General features: G+C 47.5%; 1 protein-coding gene across 1 annotated transcript in view; it reads right to left on the bottom strand.

Moving 5' to 3' along the window:
* Positions 1 to 24,349, bottom strand: part of Jag1 (jagged canonical Notch ligand 1) — a 36,522-nt gene extending 12,173 nt beyond the window's left edge. Inside the window, exons 1-9 of the mRNA XM_047541267.1 lie at positions 23,886 to 24,349; positions 23,133 to 23,438; positions 14,487 to 14,538; positions 8,592 to 8,846; positions 6,805 to 6,865; positions 2,793 to 2,923; positions 2,317 to 2,436; positions 1,720 to 1,833; positions 329 to 442 (exon numbers count right to left, since the gene is read on the bottom strand). Coding sequence (XP_047397223.1) covers positions 329 to 442; positions 1,720 to 1,833; positions 2,317 to 2,436; positions 2,793 to 2,923; positions 6,805 to 6,865; positions 8,592 to 8,846; positions 14,487 to 14,538; positions 23,133 to 23,438; positions 23,886 to 23,966 — 1,234 coding nt within the window. The 5' untranslated portion in view covers positions 23,967 to 24,349. The remainder of the gene's footprint in view (positions 1 to 328; positions 443 to 1,719; positions 1,834 to 2,316; positions 2,437 to 2,792; positions 2,924 to 6,804; positions 6,866 to 8,591; positions 8,847 to 14,486; positions 14,539 to 23,132; positions 23,439 to 23,885) is intronic.
* Positions 24,350 to 24,921: the final 572 nt, after the last annotated feature.

A 24,921-nucleotide genomic window follows, 5' to 3' on the forward strand; every position in this document is an offset into this window, starting at 1 on the left:
CCTAGTTGCTGGGATTTAAATGTGGCAAAAAGAATGCAGACAGCTCATTCCTCATGAGATCATCCCCGTTTGGAACCCAGCTGAACCCTCCTCGGACAGACGATTGACATGGTTCAAGGAATCCCACGACTTTCCCACAGGGCCTAAAAGAGCTAGTCCATTTGCATTCAAGTTATTTCTCCCAGGCCCGCTGGACTCTTGCTAATAAATTACTTAGTATGATGGAGTGTGAACTCACACGGCTGGCCACATGCTCATCTTTCTTCACAGCTTTGATTAGCAAAGCCAACATTGGTTCAGGAATTAAGAGTCGAAAGAAGTTTCTTACCTAACTGGCATGTCTTGCCAGTCCACTGGGGAGGGCACACACACTTAAATCCGTTAACCAAGTCCAGGCAGGTGCCCCCATGGGAACAGTTATTTGGAGAACAGTCATCGATGTCTGTTCAATGGGAATTGAGAAGAGCAACAATTTCATTCCATTTGGCAACTAGATAATGTAATATCACCCCTTACATGAGGGGCCTGTGTCTAAAAGCCAGACACCTGTTATAAGTAAAGCTACCACAAGACAAGTGGGACAGTGACGATAAGGCTGAAGTCTTGATTTTAGCTTTAAATCCCCCAGTGCCCCAGTTCATCTAATCCTCCCTTAAGCAGTGGGGGAGAAAGAGACAGCTGGATACTAGCAGAGCATCAACCTGGAGGTAACAGGAGACATCCATACCTGCCTAATCTTTATTTTTAAAGAAATAAAGAAGGGCCGGGGAGATAGCTCAGTTGGTAGAGTGCTTGCCTTGCAAGCACAAGGCCCTGGGTTCAATCCTCAGCACCGCAAAAAAAAAAAAAAAAAAAAAAAAAGATAAAGAAAAATAATTTCTTCATGGTGGAAGACCTTATTCCTCCAATTTGCTTACAGAGTTTTCAAAAAAAACCCAACCAGGTGCCACACCCCTCATGCCTGCACCAGACAGCAGAGATCTTAATTCATTTACAGTCTATGCTGCACATTCTCTTTGAGAATTCACTTTTGAGTCTTCATGGCAACCCTTAGAGACAGAAATTGCTATGATCCCATTTGATCAGGACACAGGGAAGTTATGAGGTCTGCCATCATTCTACAAGTCATGGGTGAGGTCCCTGGTACAAGCCCAGGCCATCTGACCCCAGAACCCACATCCTTAACCATGCTGCATGTTATTATCAGGGTGCAGATCACAGTGGTTTTCAGGCCTGGCTGCACCTCAGAATTCCAGCTCATTAAAGGCTACACCTGCCTAATTCTGGGAATCCACTGATCTACAGACCCCTCCCCAGGTGATTTTGACATATGGCCTCATCTTAGCCAAGCTAACCCTGTATCCAGGTCCTTCTCTTAGGGGCCTATGATAAAAGCCAGTACGAAGGCGGCCGCTCTAAGGCTAAAAGAGTTAACTAGGATTTAGAGGAGACAGAGTTCCAGGAAGCACATGCAAGCAATGAGCTCTTCCATGAGCAGTTTCTACCAATCACAGATATGTGAGCCACCCTGATGGGTAGGAACGGGGGTGCTGCGAGACTTCCAAGTACTAGAGTCATCAGGCTGCTGAGTGTACCTGCCCCTCCCACCCTCAGACATGTCACTAAGTCATTAACTTTGGACAAGTCCACGTATCTCCCAGCAACCCTGTATCCTAACAGTGACCCTCAGAACAGACGTAGGCCAAAACCTGCACTTACTTGTGGAGCATGTGGGCCCAGTCCAGCCGGGAGAACACTCACACTCAAACCCCAGGGAGGTTTCCTTGCAGCTGCCCCTGTTGTGGCAGGGGTCAGAGAGGCAAGCATGCTCAGCTGCAAAGACCAGGACAGCAGTCAGCAAAGGACCCACTTTATGTCACACCACCCCCACCCCACAACCAAGTTCCACATATTGGTCACCAGCTCAAGTATGTTTCAAAAAGTAAAAGCAAGCATGTAATATAACCCTGCTGTGTCTATGGGAGAAAGGAAGTCATCTCTCTGAGCCACATTCCGGTGTATCTTGGACTTGCAAGTCACTACATCTCATGCTGCCTCCTATGCTAATCAGCATCACCCCAAAAAACTTCAGGTCAGAGACCCATTGGAAAAGCTAGAATAACAAGCCTTAACTTTGGAGGGTGTTTTTATCTTTTTACATGTTCTTAAGGGAGAATGTGTGTGTGTGTGTGTGTGTGTGTGTGTGTGTGTGTGTGTGTGTTTTAAGCTGAGCATACCAAAAAAGAAATTTTATATATATATATATATATATATATGTATGAACCCAAGGGATATTACCCAACTTAGATCACTTACCAATTTCACAGTTAGGTCCTGAATATCCCTCAGGGCAGGAACACTGATATTTGTCAGGACCCGTGTTGCTACAAGTTCCCCCATTGAGACACGGCTGATGAGTTCCACAATAATTGAGATCTGCCCAAAAGACCCCAAAGTCAGAAAAAGACTGTAAAGACAGCTAACTCATCATGGTTTCTAGCCCTACTCCTCTTTTAAAATTAGAGCCAAAAATAAGTGAATAAAGCAACCTATAGCATTAAAGGCAAATTCAAACAGATTTAGAATAAAAGCCCCTGCAGAAGGATGAAGTGGGCTGAGGATGCAGCTCAGGAGTAGAGCACTTGCTGAGCATTCTCCCCAAGCCCTAGTACATGGAAGGATTAAGGGTGGGAGGATAAAGTAAAAACCAATTTGCTGCTATTCAACCCCAAGATCTCACGTCCCTTCCAAGGCTGGTGTCTGGCCCCTGGGTCCCTCCCTGATGGGCATACCTTTGTCGCAGAGCTGACCGCCCCAGTTGGTCTCACAGAGGCACTGCCAGGGCTCATTGCAGGTGCCATGGACGCAGCCCGGGTGCGGGATACACTTATCACAGTACAGGCCTTGCCAGCCATACTGGCACCTGCAGACAGACAGCACACCCCCACTTAGCCTCATGAACACCAAGGGGGATGGATGTGCATGACTAAAGCAGAAGACTACGAAGTCCGGGCTGTTTGTTTTGTTGTGGGAGACAGGACAGTACACTTTCAAGGCCTGTCAGGGGCTCCTTGGGAACAAACATTTTCACAGTTGAGCCGAGATCCCCTTCTCCAGCCGACTCTCCACAAAAGGAAGGCTGTTTGGGGAGGGGCCGGCATATGGAGCCCTCCACAAAGCCCCTCTCAGGCTCCCACGAATGAGCTGAGGGCGAGGACATGGAATAAATCAATCCCAGGACCTCACGGGGACAGACCATAGAAGGAAAGAACAACAATAGCTATGCAGAAGTCCCCACCAATGCTGCCCTTGCAGCTCCGCCCAGGCCCTTTGTCTCAACAGCAAGTCACAACCCCAGTGCACAGATGCAACAAGATGCCAAGGGCAGCAGGAAAGAGCCAAGCGTTGACACTTTAGGAAAATCAAACAAACAGGGAGGGAGAGGGGGCATCCTCCCTTGGCAAAGACCTGGGTAGGATCGCTAAACTCAGTTCTGCAGGGAAGGGGAGGGGTGGCAATGGCACTTGGAACCAATTCCACAGATAATTTATGAGTCATTACCATGGCCGTTCATGCTAATTTAGTTATTTCTCACTTTGGAAAAAAAAAAAAAAAGCGAGAAAGAAGAGGTCAAAATACTTTATCTAGTTTTGGGGGAGTTGAGTTTGCCCTTTGTAAGAGTCTTGTTCATCAGACTCTTAAGGACAAATGATGTCTTTGATCCCTAAATGAAAACAAAAACTTTCACCTGGGGTGGGAGAGAGAAGAGGGACTCAAACCATTCTCCCCTCAATTTCAAGTCCTCTGAAAGTTTAACCACCTTTTCAAATATCCAGCTAACAAAAGGGATGGGGGAGAGGCAGGGGGGGACACCACCAGCTAACTTGAGAGTGGAAAGAAGCAGGAGTGAATCAAATGTGAACAGGGCAAGATCATTCCAGAGTAGGACCCAGGAGAAGCCATGATCAGAACTAGCCACCCAGTAAGCTGCTCAGTTGGAACTCACAAAATAAACGTCCCCTTCCATCCCCCAGAAGGAAAGGCTTTTGGTTTCCAGAGAGCTGGAGGCAAGTTAGTGAACCCTTGTCATGGGAAAATTATAGGGATCTAGCTAATAGCTAATCATCCATGGCTGAGAATGGATTAACCCCTGAGAATACTGACTAACCACTTCCTAACTTCTAAAAACACCCCATCCACACCCAAACACAAAGAACCACTAGAATGTGTGGTTTTAAAATTAATCAGACCCAGGATTCTGGTTCATGTAAAATAGACCCTCCATCTAAATGGCAAGTGACTATTTAAAGGAAAAAAACAACAAAATAAGTCATCTGGTAGAAATAATTTTTTAAAAAGCAGACACCCAAGTTAGTGGGAGGTGAGGGTTGGGGAGCCATTCTGTGAGGCCATATTCTTAGCCTGAAAAATAATTCCAGGGAATTGATTGGGAAATGGCAATATTCTTGCAGTCTTCCCTTATTCTTCCAAATTAAGGATGGCTACACCTCTTCAATTTGCCTAATAAAAGCAAAGAGAGACAGCTGAGGACCCAACCTAACCTCTTAATTAATGAGAGCTCAATCCCCAAGCATAAAACAGCAACCACAAGAGGCCACGGACGACTTCAAAAGAAAACAAATAAAAATACTGACCCTAAAAGAGGCATCGACCAAGTTATCCCAGTTTAATAATATATGATTAAGATTCTCATGAGAAATCGAAGTGACTTTCCTCATAGGATGATTCATAATTAAGTTTGATATTATTGGCAGCCTTGCAATAAAACAAGCCCGTGCACCCGGGAAGAGGGAACCCAGGTCTACTTGGGATCAACAAAAATCAAGGAAGTTTTCTCGTGTGGGAGAGGATGGGGTGGGGGGTGGGGACTGTGAAAGACAACCCAAAAGACAACTTACAGGTAACTTGCCATACAACTATTTCTGGAGCAGGACATAACCTGAACTTCCTTAGCTGGAAGGTTGTGTTTTGATTTTCTTTCAAGGCAGGGAGAAGGAACTGGGCCGGGAGACTATGCAAATGCCGCGTGGGAAAGTGGCACCTTAAGTAAATAAGGGCACCAGTGCGTGTCTGGGCAGGGAGTGGGAGGTGAGACTTCGAAAGAGAAAGGGCTAAATTCTAGAAACAAAGCCTGTTGTTCTGGCTGGGAGGGCCCTCCCCTGCACAGCAGTGTGTTTATTCTGATGACAGTAGCACAAATCGTGGTTGGCCTCCATGATACTCAGATGATACGCATCTGAGCAGGCAGCAGGCTCAGAGAGTCCCTAAGAGCACTGCCGTTCCTACTTTCTCCAGAACACCCTTAATTAGGGAGAGTTGCCCTAGGTGGATTCCTACTCTGCGTTTGACAGCAATGTTGCTAAATACTACAGTCAGCTGCCACCCAAGGGGATTAGCAGGTGAATTCCCTCGGCCTTCCAGAAAATAAACCCTTGCAGAACTGTAGGAAGAGACAATTCCAGGACAACCTGTTTTTATTTCACTTCCAGCTGCCTTGAATTGAATCCCACCTCGGCCTCAAGTTCAGTGTTTCCATTACGTGGGGGAACTTACGGAGCTATGGAATCACCGAGGGAAAATCTACAGGTAATTCTCTTTAACAGCAGCCCTCAATTTAAACCTGCAAAATCACATGGCAAGTTTGTCAAATGCAGATTCCTGGGCTGACACAAGGGAACAGAATTCGGCAGAAGTAGGGGAAAGCCCAGGAACCTGCACTTTTAACAGTTCCCCCATTTGTTTTCAGAATTACGTTCTGAGTGCTCAGGTTTGGGGTTTGCTGAGGTTTGATTCCCAAAATGTGGTCCCACCAGCAATAGAGCATCACTGGGGAGCTTGCTTGAAATGCAGAAACTTGGGCCCATGCCAACCCCATGGGATCAAGATCTGCATTTTAATGAGGGCCCCAGGTACCACATTCGTTTGAGGTGCACTGGTTTAGACTATTCCATAAGCTTCCTTTGGCTCAAATCTGAGCAATCTTGGGGGCAAAGGTGACAGCACCAAAAGATTCATGTAGTGTCACATTAAATCTGCTGCTCCTTAAAATTGGGGAGGAGGGAGAGACGCTGTCAGAATATCTGGGCACCAACAGTATTTCCTGAAACAAGCCTTTCCCAAATTGGCATAATATACATTTCAAGAAGTCCCCAAACTGTCCTCAAGAAGCACTCAGGGTAGGTCTCTGTTTGGCTTCTGCATTGTTCCTGGACCATAAAAGAACAGACTTCAAAGGCCAGCAGCAAAAGTCTACATTCATCAGGCTCAGCTGACAAGATTCCAGCACAGCCATTAACCTCTCAGCACCAGCCCAGCTCCTGCCTGCAAAGGGGCCAGGAGATTGTACTAATCCCATTCTAAAGAATGCTGGACTTTCCCTATTGATGGGAAAAGTGGGGGAGGGCAGGGAGAGGAAAAGGAGGGTGGAGGAGGAGAAAGGCAAAGAAACAAAAGCCCCATCCCTTCATCTAGTCCATTTGCACTTTAAGGGAAGATTACAAAATGTGTTATCAATTTACAGAACAGTTAATACATGAAGTCACTGGCCATGCCCACAATTTTTTTCCTTTTCTTTTCCAAGAGGGAAGGGGTGGTGTGCATTCCATCAGACAGCTGGTATAATTTAATAAGCTTCGGATGTGCCTATCTGAATTTTTAAGCTTTCTTGCCCTCCAAAGGGAAACAAAAAGAAAAGGCATATTCACAATAAAAATCAGTCCCTCAGTTGCATTAAAGGAAAATTTTTTTGAAAAGGAAAAAGGAAACCATAAAAGACCAGTTTACCTGCAGTCACCCGGGAGCTTGCAAGATCCATGCTTGGGACTACAGCCCTGTCGACAAATAGCTGTAAAGAAGGAAAAAAAAAAAAAAAAAAAAAAAGGATGCGTCAGCACACTGCCCATTTTCTGCACTGCCATCCTCATGAGAATGGCCTAGCACATTAAGCCTATAAAATCCACGACTTTAAGAGCTCTTGTATCAAGTCCATTGTAAGGAGGGGAAGATGGGAGCAGCCCAAATAACAAATCCAGCTTTAAACTTCAAGGCCTTGCTAGCAGATCCTCAAAAAACATGATACTGTTTGGGGATAAAATGCAGACAAATGATGAGGGAAGGGGACCCTTATCCAATCTCTCTCAACAATAACTACTCTGCCTGCTCAGTTCCCATCCTGCCTATGCCCACCCTCGCCACAAGAAAGGTGTAGATAATCCTTCTCCATCACACCCATTCTGTCCCATTAGGACATCCTCCGATGAGCCCCAGCCTCCTTTACTAACTCCACCCCCACCCCCACCAAATGCCTGGTTTCAGAAATCTCACGGGTCTAACAGAGCCAACCAGGCTGGCTTCATTTGGCAGGCTAATCTGGTGGCCAGATCCTGTGGTACTTCTGTAAAGTATCCTCACAAAGAATTCTCTACTTCATTAAAATGAAGCTAAGAAATTGAACTGACATTAAAAACCACAAGAGAGTTTGTTACCAATTTTTTAAAAACAACTATTTAAAATGTGTAGCTCCATTCCTTTTTTCATTTGAATTCTTGAAATATCATCTTTTCATTTGAGATGGGGGTCCTGCTATGTTACTGGGGCCATCTTCTTAAAATTCTCATCTCCAGTTACTGAAGAAAGCGGCATTGCCCCAAGAGACCTGCAAATTCTTCATCATGCCCTACCCCTTGGTCGTTGTTGAATATTTTTCTATCTCAGTTTGTCATGAAAGAATTTACCTAATTATCATGTAAGGTAAGCAGATACATTATTTATAAGGGCATGTATATGGTTAACTAGAATTACTCATCAACTTGCTAGAAATTAGAATCTATAAAAAGAGGGTTAGGATAAAGGCAGCAACAAACTGAAAGTCTTTGGGTGGGCTCAATCCCCAGGAGTATGAAGGTTTGGGCTACCCATTCCCTCTTTCCTCAGTGCTGCTACCCCCAAAGACACCTCAAAAGCTTCTTGCAAGACCACTAGAGCTCAGGGCCTGTCATTTCCTACAGCACTGTATGCTCGGTCAGCAACTGGGTCAAGCCTGTTCCATTTGGTATCAAATTCCTTAGAAGCAGAGCCTGAGAGGGGTAGTCAGGTATAGGAGAGGGACTGAGGAAGGCAGATGGAGCAAGGAAGGAGATGAGCAAGGATCTGGTCTCAGCTGGATTCTGGCTTCAGCCTGATCCCAGAGGAAGCTCTGGAGTGTGAATCTCCTACCACAGTGTCAAGGCAAAGGGGGCTGGCCTTTGTACCCCTTCTGGCAGCCAACCACTAACTGAGCTGGAAGGATGGGGCATGGAGTGGCTCCTGCTTGGCCAAGGAAAATTCCCTGGAGAAGGAGCAGCTGTGAGCTGTTAGCAGCCAACACTCACAGCAGCTGGGGGATGGGGAGACCAGCTGGTAATGGGAATCTGACGGGGCACCAACAGCATCTTCGACACTCAGCATCTTCATGCTTCAGTCCTAGATTACAGGCAAAGTCACACCCTGCCTGAGCAAGCAACCTGCCATCTGACTGCCAGTGGGTGAGAACACCAAAGCAACAGGCAGCACACGTGTGCGCACACACACACCTTTGTTACACTCCGGGCCCATCCAGCCTTCCATGCAAGTTTTGTTGCCATTCTGGTCACAGGCATAATGTCCAAAGAAGTCATCTCTGGGCCGGCAGAATTTATTGCAGCCAAAGCCATAATAGTAGTCATCGCAGGTCACACGGATCTGATACTCGAAATGGGCGACCCCTGTGTTCTGCTTCAGTGTCTGCCACTGCCGGCTAGGGTTTATCATGCCTGAGTGAGAAGCCTTTTCAATAATGCTGTCAGGTTCTACAGGCAAAAAAAGAAAAAAAAAAAAAAAAAAAAAAGGTGAATCACATTAACATATCAGAGCACCCACCCTGACCATTTTTTTTTTTTTCCTGGTAATGAGAATTGAGCCCAGGGGTGCTTTACCACTCCCCAGTCCTTTTTATTTTGAGACGAATTCTATCATGCTGAGGACCTCACTAAAATGCTGAGGCTGGCCTTGAACTTGTACCCTCCTGCTTCAGTCTCCCTAGTTGCTGGGATTACAGGTGTGCACCATCGTGCCTGGCCATTTTTTTTAAATAAAGTACACATGCACATAGTATGAAATTCAAACAGTTATAGAAAAGAGCAAAAAATAAAAAGTTCATCTCCTTCCCTCAGAGGCCACCAATGCCACTTATTCACCCTGTTTAATGAGTATTTAGGATATCTTATTTGTCTGGAAACAATTATTTACCTAGTCTCTAACCTCATGGGCATCCAGGTGGAAACCTTTTGTTGTTGCTAAAGCCAAAAGAAGTATGTTCAACATACCCATGTATGCGGTTCCAGCATTAAGAAACATCCCACAAATGGAAGTGCTGAATCAGTACGTGTATAACTAATCTACTCTGTCCACAGACCATCCCAAACTACCCACCAACGAAGCCCTGTCAATTAGTCCTCCCACAAGCTCAGGAAACTGTTTCCCAGCAGCAGTGCCAATGCCATATACTATCAAACTTTCTAATCTTTTCCTGATGGATAAAGAGGTATCTCTTGTTTTAATTGCACCTAATTAAGTAATGAACACCCTTTCAAGGTATTTATCAAACCATTCATATCTGTTCCTGTGACCTGCAACCCATTTCTCTCTGTTGCCAACACTTTAATTACATCATTGGCTATACTGATTTGCAAAACTCTTTATGTATTAAAGAACATTGCCCCTTAAGGAATATTGCTCTTGAAGAAAAAATTTTACTATTTCAGATAAAGGTTAGCAATCTTTTCTGGTTTTAGAATTTTGTGTCTTTAGGAAAGTTTTGTCCATTTCAAGACTCTTCATTGAAAGCAAAGGAGTGATAACCGAGTTACACTAAAAAAAAATTGTTGGTGGATGTGGTGGTTCTTGCCTGTAAATTGGGAGCTGAGGCAGAAGGATCACAAGTTCAAGGCCAACTTAGCAAGACCCTGTTTCAAAATAAGAAAAAATTTTAAAAGGGCTAGTAGAGTATTTGCCTGGCATGTCCAAGACCCTTGGGTTCAATCCCCAGCACTGCAAAAAAATTGTTAACATACCACCTCCTTAAACTGGAATTAAGCTAGCATTTCAATAGCTACACCACAAACTTGATGCATTTCACTTTTCTTCTCTACACAGAGGGCTGATGAGAGAATAATTACTCCAGTTCAGAGATAAGTAGATTTTTTTCTCTTTTTTAAAGTCACACACCTTAAAGAATGCTAACTGATCCAGGTCTGGTGGTGCACAACTGTAATCCCAGTGACTGGGGAGACTGAGACAGGAGGATCTCAAGATTGAGGCCAACCTGGGAAGCTTAGCAAGACCCTGTCTCCAAATTAAAAGGGGACTGTTGCGGGGCAGGGAAAGAATGCTTACTGCAGAAAATCAATAATCAATGCCTAGAGTTCAAGGAGGTCTCAGGAGGAGTAAGAAGCGGCCCCTGCCCTAAGGTCACTTACAATCTAGTGAGAGAGAGAAGAGACAGGTACAAAAATAGCTCCAGACACCAGAGCCAGCTCAGAGGAGGGATGTGAACCGGCAAAGAGGCACCAGCTCAGCACCCAGCCTGGTGCTGTGTTTGTTTTCTTAAACCTGCCAGCTCTAGCCCTTCACCACCTTGTCAAATTCAAGGCCACCTTGGAGAGCCTACTTGCAATACCTTCGTGATTCTTACACACCCACACCACTGTTTTTCTAGGCTCTGGGCCTGTGCTCCTTCACATGAGCCCTGTAGGTGACCAGAGTAAGGAACTCCTGGGTGGCTTCAATCCACACGCTCCACCTGCAGCCCCAACATTCACCCTGGGGTTCTCCAAGTGTCATGTGGGCAAGACAAGCCTCAAACAAGCCCGCATACCTGCAGACTTACACCCAGCACACAGGGAACCACTTGCAGGTAACACTTCACTCATCTTAGTTTTTGCAAATAAACAGAGATCCAAGAATGACAAAAATGCCCCTCCTCGAAGTGTGTGTTTGTTCTGCTGGTTCAGTTAAGAGGTGTAGTGGGCTATTACCACGTGGTTACAAGATCTGAATAAAGGAATCATTTCGACATACTAGCTATGGCTCAAAGGCATCCAGCTTCTCTTGGTCTAGTATCAACAACAAACAATTCAGTCAAGCGTCCAGCACAATCCTCGGGGTGCAGAAGACAGACACATGATTCTCAGTTTGGTACATCGTCTACTTATTTCTGGGAAATGCTCCGAAGATGATCACTTTACAATCCTCAATGGGGCTAACAGACTATAGAAATAGCTTCGCACCTGCCAAGGCAGGATGCTGGTGTGTCTGGGTCATGAAGAGCAAGTTCCCTGTCTGCTTTTTGGCTGCCACCTGATTCATGCCTCCCTTCAGTTTGGAAGGTAAGTGCATCTGGGATGGCTTTCTTGGTAGTCCAGGCTTGTGACTGGAAAGGATGTTTCCGTCTTGCATGAAGATCATTACAAAGCACCCAGATAGCCTTTATGGCCGAGGAGGAGGAGAGAAGGGTCAGTGTGAATACAACCCCAAGATCATGTCACCCTGAAAACTTAGATGGGAGACTGAGCAGAGAAGACTAAGCTAGAAGAAGAACTAGGTTTGAAATATGCCCATTTATGTTTGCCATTAATTAAGCATCACAATAAACTGAAATCATTTGCTCTGGCAAAGAAAAAACTTTGGACCCTTAAATACTATGGTCCTGAAACAAATGACTTTGGAGGACTGCTGGTAGGAGGGTCATTCTTAGAAAACCCCTTCTAATACATGAACAGCACCTGGGTTTCACTGGGCCCAGGCTCTGCTCATGAGGGTTCACTGCAAAACTGAGGTGGGAACAAATTCTGCCTCCACACTCCAGGATCTGCCCCTCATTTACATCTAAAGTCAGGATGTTTACAACTTGCTTCAGTACCAAAGGGCAGCCAGCTCAACATCCTCAGCTCTGCTCTCGTGGAATACATTCTGTTGGGAGGGGCAGAAGATAGAACAAGGAGCAAAACATTCCAGGCAACTGCAAACAGCCCATGCAAAGGCCCTGATGCAGTGGGAAAAAATGTGATGAATTCAAGAACATACGGTCATGATGACAACGTGGTATGTAAAAGGAAGCCAAGGCTGAGCCCGACAGCCTTAGGAGCCACATGAAAACCTGCCCCAAGTGCAATAGGAAGCCACTGAGTGGTTGGCTTTTAATAGGACAGAAGACAACCAAATATTATGTTCCAAAAAGACCAGGACAGTGATAGCACTGGGGGTGGACCAGAGCAGATATGGGTAGACGAGCTGGTAGTTATTCTAAAAGTTCAGGCATGAGTTGACAGTGACTGGACCAGGATGGTGGCAGGGGGTGTGGCAGGAAGAAGCTAGATTCAAGTTAACTGTTAAAGATAAGATTTTCAGAACCTGGAATGTAGTGTAGACAAGAACACTAATGGGTATGCAAGTTGCCTTCCAGATTTCTGGCTATGGCACTGGGTATCCAAATATTAGTGCTCATCATCAAGAAAGGACCCTGGGAAAGGATCGCTCTTGGAGAAGGGAGATCTCAAGTTTGGTTTCAACTGTGGTAAATTTGAGATATTCTGGAAGCATCACAAAAGTAAGGCCAAAGAGGAAAGTGGATAAACCATTCCCACCAAACCACCATCCCTCTTCATTAGGGCTCGCCAAGTGTTTCAGTGGCCTGAAATCAATAACCCAGAATCCTGTGCCAAATTCCCCAAAAGGTGAGGTTTCAAAGTACTTTGTTCCTACCGTTTTCCTTATCTCCAGCAAGAGATGAGACATCCCAGAACCCAAGAATGGGGTTAGCTGGAAATGTAGACAACCTCAAGCAGCTGTGGATGAGCTCTGGGTCTCCATGGGCACAGCTCCCTGAGCTATGGAGCACTGGAGGCCTGGGAAAGGTTCTGAGGGCATTTGGGGTCTTCTCACATGTCCCCAGCAAGTGTCCTGACCCAGCTCTTACCACAGGTCAGGATCAACCCCAGGATATTAACTCTACCAGATGGACTATTTCAACAGTCAACGGGGAGGAGAATGTCACTCATGCACCAGAACATTTGAAGAGCCCAATTCTCCCCCTCCGCACTTCTACCTTCCTAATGTTCACCAGCACTGTGAGCAGGTCACAGTGACATAACAGTCACCCAATCCTCGACATTGCTGGGAGGGGAGAATAATCAGGTACCAATGACCCTAACTAGTATCAGCCATAGCCAAGGCTGGCAAAGCTGCCCTGCCACCATCCAGACATACAAACACCTGCCACAGTGGGACGAGAGTGCCCTTGGAGAAGACAGCTCAGAGCTCAGTCTTGCATAAGCCCTCCAGGTAGGGATGCATGCCCACAGCTGGACTGAGGATACAGAGCAAGAAGAGTACACTAAGTGACTGGGAGACTATCACCAATTTTGTGGCCCTGAGTGGCCCAATAAGTCAGCCACTGAAAGCTGCCTACTGAGCATAACCCTAGCCCTTCCTGTGCCCATGCTGGACTTTAACCCCTCAGATCTAAAGAAAGCAATGTGAGAAAAGGGGGAAAGATGGAGAGTATTAGCTGTGAAAATACAAGAAAGGGTCAATAAAGAAGGCATGAGACATTCCAAGAAGCACAGAAAGCAAACACAAGAAGTTGGATCGACTCTTCCTCATGCATGGACCAAGAGATTTCAGTGTGAATCAAGTTTTCCAATGACAACAACCCAGACTCCACAGGCAAAATGGGAACTTGCAGTTTTGGCTTGTGAGGGAAAACATGTTAAGTTACAACTAAGAGCGAAACTACAGTATAAGCCAGACTGCTGCCCTTCTAATACACGCACTCTATGGCCTCCACCAAAACCCATCCCTTCACAGTCCTGAAAAGTAACCTGTACTGAAAACAGAGTCATCTTTCAGAAGGGGACATGGCAGGTCACGGCTGTGGGGCTCCGAAATTCCGTTTCAATGAAAGGTTTGTGGTGCTCAGTGTGGGAAACTCAGACAGGCTCAAAGCTCACCTGCCCACCAAGTGAAATTCAAGGTCGGTCTTTAGAGCTCAGCGCCACCTTTATGGCTTTATCTTTCTGATGAGAGATTAAACACTCACTTAAAAGTTTAAATGGACTTTTAAAAAGTCACTACTTTGATCCTGTCACAGTCTACAAGGTTTTAAAGTTGTTAAACCATTAAGATCTTTATTCCAGAGATAATCTAGGTCCCTTATTCAGGGACTGAGCTAACTGGGAGTCTGTTCTGACTACTTAATATTCTAAGCTAAAGTGCTACAGAAAGTTAAGGTACAGACTCCACTGTCAGATTGGCCCTGGGTGGGGGTGCAGCATATGGCAGGGGGTGGTGCAAGTTCTCCTGAATAGTGAGGTACTAGATACAGCCGGACAGGTCCACCAAGCATGATACTTTCACATATTTACAGAAGAACCCACTGATGTGATACTTACGAACAGTGTCATTACTGGAGTCCCACGCCTCCACAAGCAAAGTATAGGACCTCTGCAAGATAGAGAAGCAACAGGTTAGTGATTCAGAAACAGGGGTCAGCTCTCCAACATAGTTTTTCTCTGGGCCTCCCTGCACACCCCAGCAAACCAAACAACCAAAACAATATCTTATTAGCCAGCACACTTGAGGTCTTGGATGTTTAAATCCAGATAAACTCCCCTCCCCTCTTCAGCGCTCTTTCTGGACTGACAAATGACTCCTTTCACTAGGAAGGGAACCACTGGGGTCCTCATGCATGCAGGCAGCCCAAAGTCCTGATCAGGAAATGCCACCTCCTATATGGGAGCATTTAGCATATAGTTTTCCAAAACTTTCCAGATCCTAACCTTAGTGCATGAGAAAACACACACACACACAAAGAATTTATTCTAAGCTAACCTAGCCAGGTATTTGTACTCAGCGGGTATTGCTAAGGTTACACTTCAGGTCCTGATGGGGCAGTCTCCAGGGAGGCCCCCTTTTCCTTTTCAGAACCCCTTTGAAAGCCCCGTCTGTGAGACCATCCCAGCTCCCACAAGTATCAGGTAACTCTAGGAAGCAGGAGGGGGTAGGTGCAAAAAGACTGCTAGAGACAAAGAAGGCAACCTAACTTGGGTGGCGGGGTGGGGGGCAGACAGAAAGAAAGTACAAAGAGAGAAATCATTGCACACCCGTGGGTTGTATTTATTGATGAACTTATCTATCCATAAGATCTAACATTCCAGGAATAATCAGAGCCCACTAACTAAACAAATTCCCTGGATGCTGGCAAGGTGCCAGCTATTATAGTAAAGGCCCTTTTTATCTCCCAGGCTTATCTCAGAATTCCACCTCTCCACAAAAACCGAAGCTATTAGCAACTTTCCACTTTTACTCAAATCTTCATTTGCAATTTGCCATGAGGTTAGTCTCACAAAACACCAGCATCCTGGTAAACCCATCTCAGGACTGGAGAAACAGACTTGAAGCAGGTGGAGAGAAAAGGAAAACGAACCCGTTTTTGCATCCCCTGCTTAGCCACTGTCAGAAACGAGTGCATAGAAAACAGCAGTGTGCATTGCTTAAATAATGCCACACACCAAAAACACGGCTGCTGAGAGAAGGCATCTCCAAGGGAGGGGTGAAAAAAAGGGGGGAGAAAGTTTCATTCATTAATGCTCTCAGGGTGACACAGCAAGTCATCTCTGACTATAAAAATATCTTGTGATAGACCCTGACTTGGAATTCAGCCGAAATATGTTTCATACTCCAAGCCGAGTAGGATTCCATTTCGTTCACTGATAACTGTGGGAAAATGCTCACAAAAAGCAAGCAAAACTGGGCAAGCCAGGGCACATACCCAGCCCTCTCCTGCTAGTGGCCATCGGTCCAAATACATTGTTGTCGTCGTTAATATTTTATTAGTGAAAGTTACACCTTATTTACAACCTCTTTAAGTTTCCTAGGACTTCCTACAAATTACAGGACTCTTCCTGATGAGCAGCAAGAAATTATATTTCTCTACTGATGTGAGGTTAGAGCCAAGTCGAAATGAGGCCAGATGTGTGGCTGATTCTGTATAATTAAGCCCTTCATTTGCTGATCACGTCGAGGCCCACATCCTCCACTTCAACAATATTGCTGTAATTAATCCTCTGATTAAATGCATTGATACCAAGAGTTTTGACAGACTTACACAAGCACTAAACACATAATACCCAAATGCCAGAGCAAGGGAAGGCGCATTGGGACTGAGCTGGCATGGCACTACAGTTCTATTTAATACTACGGCGGAAGGTATCCTTAGGTCTGACACCCAGACTTGGAAGACCAGGTAGTGTATTGGGCTCACCCTCTCCTCAGAAGCTGCTGCCCAACACCCCTCCAATTTCTTGAGGGATAAGAGGCCTATCCCTAAGCTCTGGAGGCCTGATTTTCTACCCACTGCCTTCTTTCTCAGAGGTGGAGGTGGGGTGAAGGCAAGGGCTGCAGTGACAGCCACCAAGCCTGGACCTTCTCTCCCCCTTGTTTCAGAGAAGAGATCAGTGTTCCAGAAGAGATCTCCTGAGGTGTGGGTGCCTAGCCTTCAGAGAAAGATTCCCTCCATGGCTCCTATTAAAAGGCACTCTTACCTCCCACTCCATCCCCACACTATAGATCAATAATCAAGATAATTTAGCAGTGATTATTAGTTGCTAGGGAGCTTTAATTTTTCCCAGGCCCACGCCTGACCTCTGTACATCCCTGAATATACATCCAGACACTGAGATCTTGGACCATGTGCATCTCATGCCATCAAAGCAGGTACCAGGCAACAAATCATTAATCCACTATGATCAAGTCATACCCAATTGTCCACAGCAAATCTTGCTGCCAACAGAGGCCAAATTCCCAGTCCCCAGAGGGCTTAGAAGGGGCTCGGAAGGAGCTCAGAAAGGTCAACTATTCAATCTCAAGTTCATACCCAAAATCAAATGAGGAAAAAAATAAAGCAAATACCTGGGTTTTCTTGGTTCCTAACTACAAAACTAAAACTTCTAGGAAGAGTCAACTGGATTGCATCTTTTCTTCCTTAATTTTTCCCAGAATGATAGTCTAAGGATGGGTAGTTAACAGAACTTCAGTCTGGATTTGCAATGTAAGTCATTGCTGCCCCCGCCCAGCTCCAAGCCCAAGGATGTCTGGCTATACAGCGGCTGATTCCCATTCTCCTACAGCATCGAAGAGGACTGGTCAGCTTTCAAAATTGCCGTTGGGGAGATTTCCATGCAATTTTCACCGAGAAGAGAATCCTGGCATCAAAGCCTCCAAGATGTGCCAAGGCCACCAGGTCCCTCTCCCAAGGCCAGGACACCAGCACCTCCTCCCATCCTCCACGCCTGGGCTGCTGCTCAAGGGCTATGTTCTGTGTCCTGCCCCACTCCATGGTGGTTACCTTGGCACTGGGCAGAGCGGTAAGCACTTAATTGCCACATTAAGAAGGGGGGATGTAAGAAACAAAGGTAATTGTGTTGGCAGCTGGGAGCTTCCTTTTCCTGGCAACAGTGGCAGCCAAACCAAGCCTTGAGAAGCGGCTGTCTCCCCTCCTGCCAAGCTGACGGACACAAACAAACCGCCATCCAAACGGCACGCGTGCAGCGTCCAAAACCCCAGGCTGCTGCGACAGGCGGGTCCGCTGGAGGCACGCATATCCTGGGAATGCCCAGCGTGCCAACGCAGCCATTGTGTGCAGCCATTCGGCCCCCGGGTCTGCCGGGGCCTTGCGCTCTGCTGACTCAACTGTTGCTTCCTGTCGCTTGTCCTGTATTAGCAGTATTTTTGGAGTGGCCCCATTCTTCTCTGTAATCCTCATTTTAGTCAATTCGGCCAACTCTATTGTCCTGCCTGTGTCTGGGTGGCCAGAGTATAAAATATTCCAGTCACAAAACATATTAAACAAAAAAGGATTCAGAGAACCCATGTGTGGGCACACTTACATACACTCACACACATAATCCCTGTATCACAGGGTTTTGGCAAGGTGAGAGATGAAGGAGGATGACTACCCTCTTGCATCCCTCCAAGCTAAGGCTCCGTTCAGAGAAAACAATCAAGTCTGCAGGGCTTGACATGTCAATAGCGTCCGATCTGGTTACAAAGGGCGATTTTCTCATCAAAGCCCACCTCAAAGGCTCACCAAGAGGCCCAGAGCTCATATACAGATTTGAGACTCTCAATGAGAGGCCCCTACCCCAGTTCCCATCATTACCCTTACCTGTTTGAAAGGCATCCCACTGATAATTAAATGCACCAGTTACAAAAGGGTGGTGAGGTTAATAGATAGAATACCGAGAAGCCAGCCAAGCACAACGGTCCGGTTCACACAGAGCAAGCCCGAACAAGAGTTCTTTCTACTTATTTACCAAAAGTGCATAAAAACTGGGCTGAGCTGGTACAGGACTCTGAATGTTTGACTATTTACGTACCCATTTTAACACTGGGAACCATCCTGTGGAATTTCTTCCCTGCACATGCATTGCACCAATGATAGATGTCACTGACACCATAAAAATAAGGGCCACAGGGCTGCTGCAGTCCATGCAGTGATCTAACACCAGCAAGAAGTCACAACACAACTCAGCAGAGGTGGCACATTTGGGAACCCAGGACTTTCTCCATTTCTACCACAATTCTAGAATCTTCACTTTCCATGCATTCCAATACATCTCCCAACAACTGGAAGAACAAGTTAAGTTTTATCTATTTTTTTTAATGTATTTAAAGGCTGGAGCCAAGGATTACTTCTCTCAGCAGCCTGGATCCTAACCTTGAGGGTGGGAGGAATGCCTCTAGAAGTTCACCAAGGGAGCAGTCTCAGGCATATTTTTACTGATTACGAAGCCAACTGTATGACTGTCCAAAGATGATGCATTCTTGCACTGTAATCCTGAAAGTCTGACACTGGGACCAATTTTGGCCCTTCTAACCATGGGACTGTGGCTGCTATGAATCCAGTCAAGGTCTCCCTTTGCAGATCAGCAACATGAAGGTTTCTTATTACCCTACAAACACACACACACACACACACACACACACACACACACACACACACACCCTGCTGTTTGGTTAACTTTTTTCTCCACACTAAACTTTTCACATGCATTCTATCTTAAAAGTCCCAAAAGGGACCACTATTTGGTATAAAGATTTCAGGCAGCTTTCAGATTGCTGGTTTTCTGGGAGGGTACCTGCCTCCAAGTTGCTGCCAACTCTCCACCTCACCCGCTCAACTCCAACAGTCTCTAGCCAAAAATTTCACCTTTTTCTACACATTTTAAGTCCCTGGAGAATTATGGGTGTGGAGCTGGTGGGTTTCAAACTCATGTAAGTATTGGAGGTTTGAATAAGTTGCTAAGAAACAGGACAACAAGAAGGAAAAAAAACAAGAGGTTATACCTGCAAGAGAAGAAAAAATATTAGAGACCAAGTACCTGGAATAGGGATTTCATTGGGGGAGTAGCCCTTCCAAAGTAGCACTACTGCACTTTCCCCCAAGCCTAGTTTGGCAACCCAGACGTGTTATTCCACTGCTTGTTTGAGGTAGATTTCTTAGGGCAAAGGGTGTTTCCTCCACACACAAAAAGTCCCTTGCACTGAACAGGTACATACGTGTGTGCTGTATGTACAAATGCTGACCACACCGGTGGGTTGCAAATAACTGGCTAAACAAAGGTTCAAATGAGAACCCGGTTTCTCTGCCTTTTAAGTATCTAGAGGCATAAAGGCAAGGAATTGTCAATTACATTGAGATTAATACCAAGCCAGTCTATTTACTCTAACAGCTGACAATTATTCATTCAGGCCTTAAGTATGAAGGGGGCCAAAGCTGACATTTTTCTGGTATGCAAGAATCATATTTCATTGAATTTTCCTTAACAGAAAAAAAAAAGTTGACCTCTGCAAGTCTTTGATTGAGATCAGTGGTATTTCAAATATGAAGCTAAAAAACCAGATTGTCCAATGATTTCCCCCAAATTTTCTCTAGATTCACTTTACTCTAAGGTCGCCAATGCAGCCACATACCTAACCAGGGTTCTAAGATTCCCAAGGAGTGGTAATTACATAATGCATTTTTAATAAGCAGGCTCTGCTGGGACTTAGTACTCATTTTGGGAGGTTCAAATTAACCATTTCAGTGATTTATAAATGGTTATTCCCAAATCATTTCTTGTTAAGCCCAATTACCTCTCATAATGATGTTCTTATCATTTGGTCCCCCAATTTGAGGATCATAAATCAGGCTAGTTGCTTTTCAAGGCAAACCCCCTAGCAGCAGAGATGGTAAGGTGATCAGAAACCACTAGTTAAAAACTTCAAGACCAGGGCTGAAGCAATGGGTAAGTGAGGTGTAATCAGATACTATATGGCAGGCAGACCCACCTCTACAAAGCTTCTCACATAACTGCTGGAACAGGGACTGAATTTCATATCTTACCAAATCATTTCCTCCTCTTCCTCTCCAGAACATAAACAGTTGCTTGACTAGGGTCATAATTTCAAACCAAAGACATAAATCACATGACCTTCTCCATTGACCTCCCCCTGCTCCCCAATCATAGCTCTTCATGTCAGCAAATTCAGGACTCATGACAATTGTAGCTACCTACAAATTGGCAGCTAAGGTGGTTGCGAGACTAAGATGGTCTGGAGTTTTGGGGTTTTTTTGTTTAACTATCTAGCCTCCTTGTTACCTCTTGAATTATATACCACATTCAGTTATTACCTATCAAGGAAATCATTTTATTTTGAGCCTGGGGATTAAACTCAAGGTACAAGAGTTAGGCAAGTGTTCTGCCAATGAGCTTTACCCCCAGCCCAGAAATATTTTTAAAAGACACTTATTAATGTTAATTGCCAAATTGAAGGAAGCTGTGCTACTTCAACACTGGCTCAGCTAAGGGCTTTCACTCGCCCTGAAGTTGTTCTTGAAAGTTACAGACTACAGGGTGTTTCTTCAGCCACATTCAGGAAAATAAACTAAAACAATACACCTAAACTCCAATTTCTCTTGGGAAGTAAAGCTTACGTTTCACGGGAGGCCTTTTAGGGGTAGCAGGGTGGAGACTTGTTTATGAGTGATACATGTATTTGGCCCAACATCAAAAGAACCACATTTTCAGAGTTACCCAGGCAGTCCCCCATTCTAAAAAGCTGAGAGTCTATTTCATGGTTGGTAACCCGTGGGGCCTGAAGGCAAAGAGCACCAGCAAATCAATTGCCTCCCCTACTCTATCATACCATTTCCATTCCTTCTCCTCTAAGGACTCTCAACAAGTGTCAAAGGAAGAGAGAGACACCTTCTAGGTCACTTTTCCCCCTGGGAAAGCCTAAGGAGCAATACTTTGTTTTTGTCTAAGCCATTCTGACCCTACTCTCCAAAATGAATCTCAGCCAGGCCTTCTGTTTTTCCACATCACTAATAAGATTCCTTTTATGGTCTTGTGAAAAGCCAGAGGGGCTCCGGACTGATCCTCCAGAGGATGGAACCACCTGCTGTCCCAGTCCCCCTAAACTCCAAATACAGTTCAAGGGCAGTCAGCGTTCACAGTCAGCTTGGGCCCAGCCAGATTTGAAGGTGGCCAACGTCTTTAGCTTAAAGTTCTCCCTAACAGGGGATTAACGGATAAGACAAACACTTTGTAAAAGTGAAATCCCACAACAGAAACAGCCCTAAGACTTCAAGAGAATTTCATAGAGGATAGTTTTGTTTTTAAATAAGACCCTTTTAAAGGCATGTTTTTGATAACTGTCTCATTTACTTAAGGCAGAGGGCACTTCCTAATGCCATAATGCTAGCTCTTGTAAACGTGGATCTCAAGAGCCTCCCTGGACTTCCCGCAGACCTAGCCAGACAGGCTTCCCTCCCCTGATGGAGTTGCTAATCACACAACCCGATTCCGCGGATAGGAGGCAGCAGAGCTCACCCCATCAGAGCACGTGGCGGAAAGCAATCCTCTGGGGCACTGAGCTTCCCCCCACCTCTCCCTCTGACTTACCACCCACCCTCCTAGAACAGGCTGGGCCAAGCCTCAGTCCTGGCAGTGAGTCACACCTCCTGGACAGCGGGCACACCCCCAACATTTCCCTTTCCTCCCCTTCTGCAATCGCACCCATCTTCCTTCCACCCATTTTGGGATGTTGCAAGGGCCTTGCTGCGGGGTCTGCCAGCTGGGCCCGGGCCTGGAGCTGCTCCGCGAGAGGCGGAGGGTTATGAGGGTCCATGCACTTGCACCCTAAAGCACTGCCTCCAAGCGTACCGCCCCTTCCAAGTCCTGGCACGGACCCCAAAGAGTTTGTGGAGGCTGTGTGCCCGCCGGACAAAAGTTTGCGCCCGCCCTTCCCGGGGAAGTTTGCAAACACAGCTGTTCTAGAGCCCGGGAACCGCTGGAAGAGAGGCCACAAGGGCTACACCGCGCGGGGGCGGGGGCAGGAAGAGGCCGGCAGGGGGCGGGGGTTCCTGGGCCTACAGCCTAGCGCCGGCCCGGAGACTCCCCACCCTGCGTCGGCCTCCCCCGGGATGTTGAGCCCAGCCCGGAGAGCACCCTTGCACACACCAAAATCTCCCGGGGAGCAGCGGGAAATCGGTTCCCCCCCACACACCCTCCAGGAAGGACACACCCGCCCTCCGGGCCGCTCACGGGAAAGGGGAGTGTGCCAATTTGGACGGCAACGCAGCCCACAACTGCGCGCAGTCGCCTTCCACCGCGCACCAGGTTTCATTGGTTAAGCAAAAAGATCACCTACAATGACCTCCTGGCTTGGGCTGGGCGGAAGGGTGGTGGAAGTTATTCCAGAGACTTCAACTTGCAAGTTTAAACCGGCCATCCTAGGAGCTTTCCCCCACTATCCCCCTGGGGTCCCCACTTTTGTGGGCTGAGCAAGCAGCAACTAGGGTGAGACCGCCCGGTCCTATCCTACCCAAGTCTAACTATAGTCTCGGATCCCTGACCGCCTCCCCAAACGCCTCCCTAGTTATCGCCAAACTTCAAGCCAAGACCCTTTAAATCTCTCTGGCAAGGGAAAGTAGGGCTCGGCCAGACGCGGTGGCGAGCCTCTGCCTGATTTCCCTCCCTGAGTCGGTCACTCACCGGCCAGGCGAAACTGAAAGGCAGTACGATGCGATTGCGATCGTTTCCGCGGCTGGCCTTGAGATTGAAGGTGTTGCCCCCGATGACAGGCGTGGACCCTGAACCGAAGCTGCAGGGGCCACCGGCCGTGACGCGGGATTGATACTCCTTGAGGCACACTTTGAAGTACGTGTCACACTCGTCGCGGGTACACTTGCGGTCCCCAGGGTTCCGGGAGCCGCCGCAGCAGTTCCCGTTCTGCAGCTCTCCGTTCACGTTTTGCATAGACAGAATCTCCAACTCGAACTGACCCGAGGCCCCGCACACCTGAAAGTGAGGGAAGGGAATGAGGTCAACGCGGGAGAAAAGTATTTTCTTCGAGGGTGGAGGTAGCGATTCCCTCCCCGCCCGCCTGACGAGTCCTCTGCACCAAGTGAAAGTAATTTTGCAAAACTAGGTCCAAGAACTCAACATGATTCAGGGGGCATTAAATGCAAGAGTGCCAGGAAAAATTCGAAGACTGCCTTGGGGAAGGTTGAGAGTTGGGCGAACGCTCCCTGCTCAACCTGGAGGGGTCATCCTTCCAGCTCGGGGGCTCCCTAAGGGAAGCTGGCGCTCTCAACCCAGGTGCAGCCTCTTGAGCGCAAAGGCAGGGATAGAAAGCCAGGCGCCCAAGGACTCAGGGGGCCCGCTCTCGGCGCTCAAGCGCCCGCGTTCAGGGCGCCTCGAGGAAAGGGAGAAGACGGCAGGGAGGGAGACTCGGCAGATTCCTACCTTGGCTCGCAGGGCACAGAGCAGGGCAAGCAGGAGGCTCAGGGGGCGCCCGGGCCGGCCGCGCGTCCGTGGGGACCGCATCGCTGCGCCGCGCGCCGCGGGCACTCGGGACGCCGCCGCTGCTGCTAGCGCTGGTGCTCTCGCCGGTGCTGCCGTCGCCGCTGCCCCTGCGGCCGCCGCGTCCCGGCTCTAATATACTCCGCCGATTGGAGCATGCACGACTGGAAAACAACACCACTTTTCAAAAGCCCTTTCAAGAGCGGCCGGTTCCAGAAGGCAAAGAGCCCGGCCTCCTTTTATTATTCTGATCGCTTCTTTGAGGCGCTCCCCCTCCTCTTCCACCTCCCGGCTTTCTTCCCTTCTCTCGCGCTCCCCTTCTTTTATTATGATTATGCGCAGCCTTTTATTCCCTTTCAGATCAGCTGCATGGAAAGGGGGGAGGGAGGGGAGAAAAAAAAAAAAAAAACCAAGCCTAGCTCGCGGGCCGGCTGCAGGTAACACAATGACGCGTGCCCGCCTGGCTCTCAGAGAGGGACCCGGAGAGCCCGTCTGGGAGCAGCGGCCGGGGCTGGCCACCTCTACCCAGCACGCCAGGGAAGGCGCATGCGCGCTTATTAATATTCATGAGGGGCGTAACCGTCCAGGACACTCCCCTTCCCACCCGGTTGATGGGGAGGGGATTGCAGGGAGGAACTTGGAAGCGGTTGGGGTTTTGGGACGCGCTCTGCGGCTTGGACTCCAGGGGCCCCACGCAGACAACCCCCTCCCCCCGCGCCCTTGGGACCTTTGGGCCGGGCGGGAAGGGAGAGCGTGGGGAGGAATTTGGACAGAGCCATTGCTCTGGGACGCCTGGGGTACCCCCAACAGTGCCCGCCCCCTCGGGCGCCCCAAGCCGGGCGCTTATGCCTGCACGTCGAGGCCCCAGGTGTAGGCGCCGCGGCGCTGCTTGAGCGGTCGGAGCGAGGCAGCTTCCGCCTTCCGAGCTGCCTGCGTCAGCTGCGGGCTTAGCCCCAGGAGGAGGGCCTGCCCGCCCGGA

Source organism: Sciurus carolinensis, chromosome 2, assembly GCF_902686445.1.
Source record: "Sciurus carolinensis chromosome 2, mSciCar1.2, whole genome shotgun sequence".
In the NCBI taxonomy this organism is placed as follows: domain Eukaryota; kingdom Metazoa; phylum Chordata; class Mammalia; order Rodentia; family Sciuridae; genus Sciurus; species Sciurus carolinensis.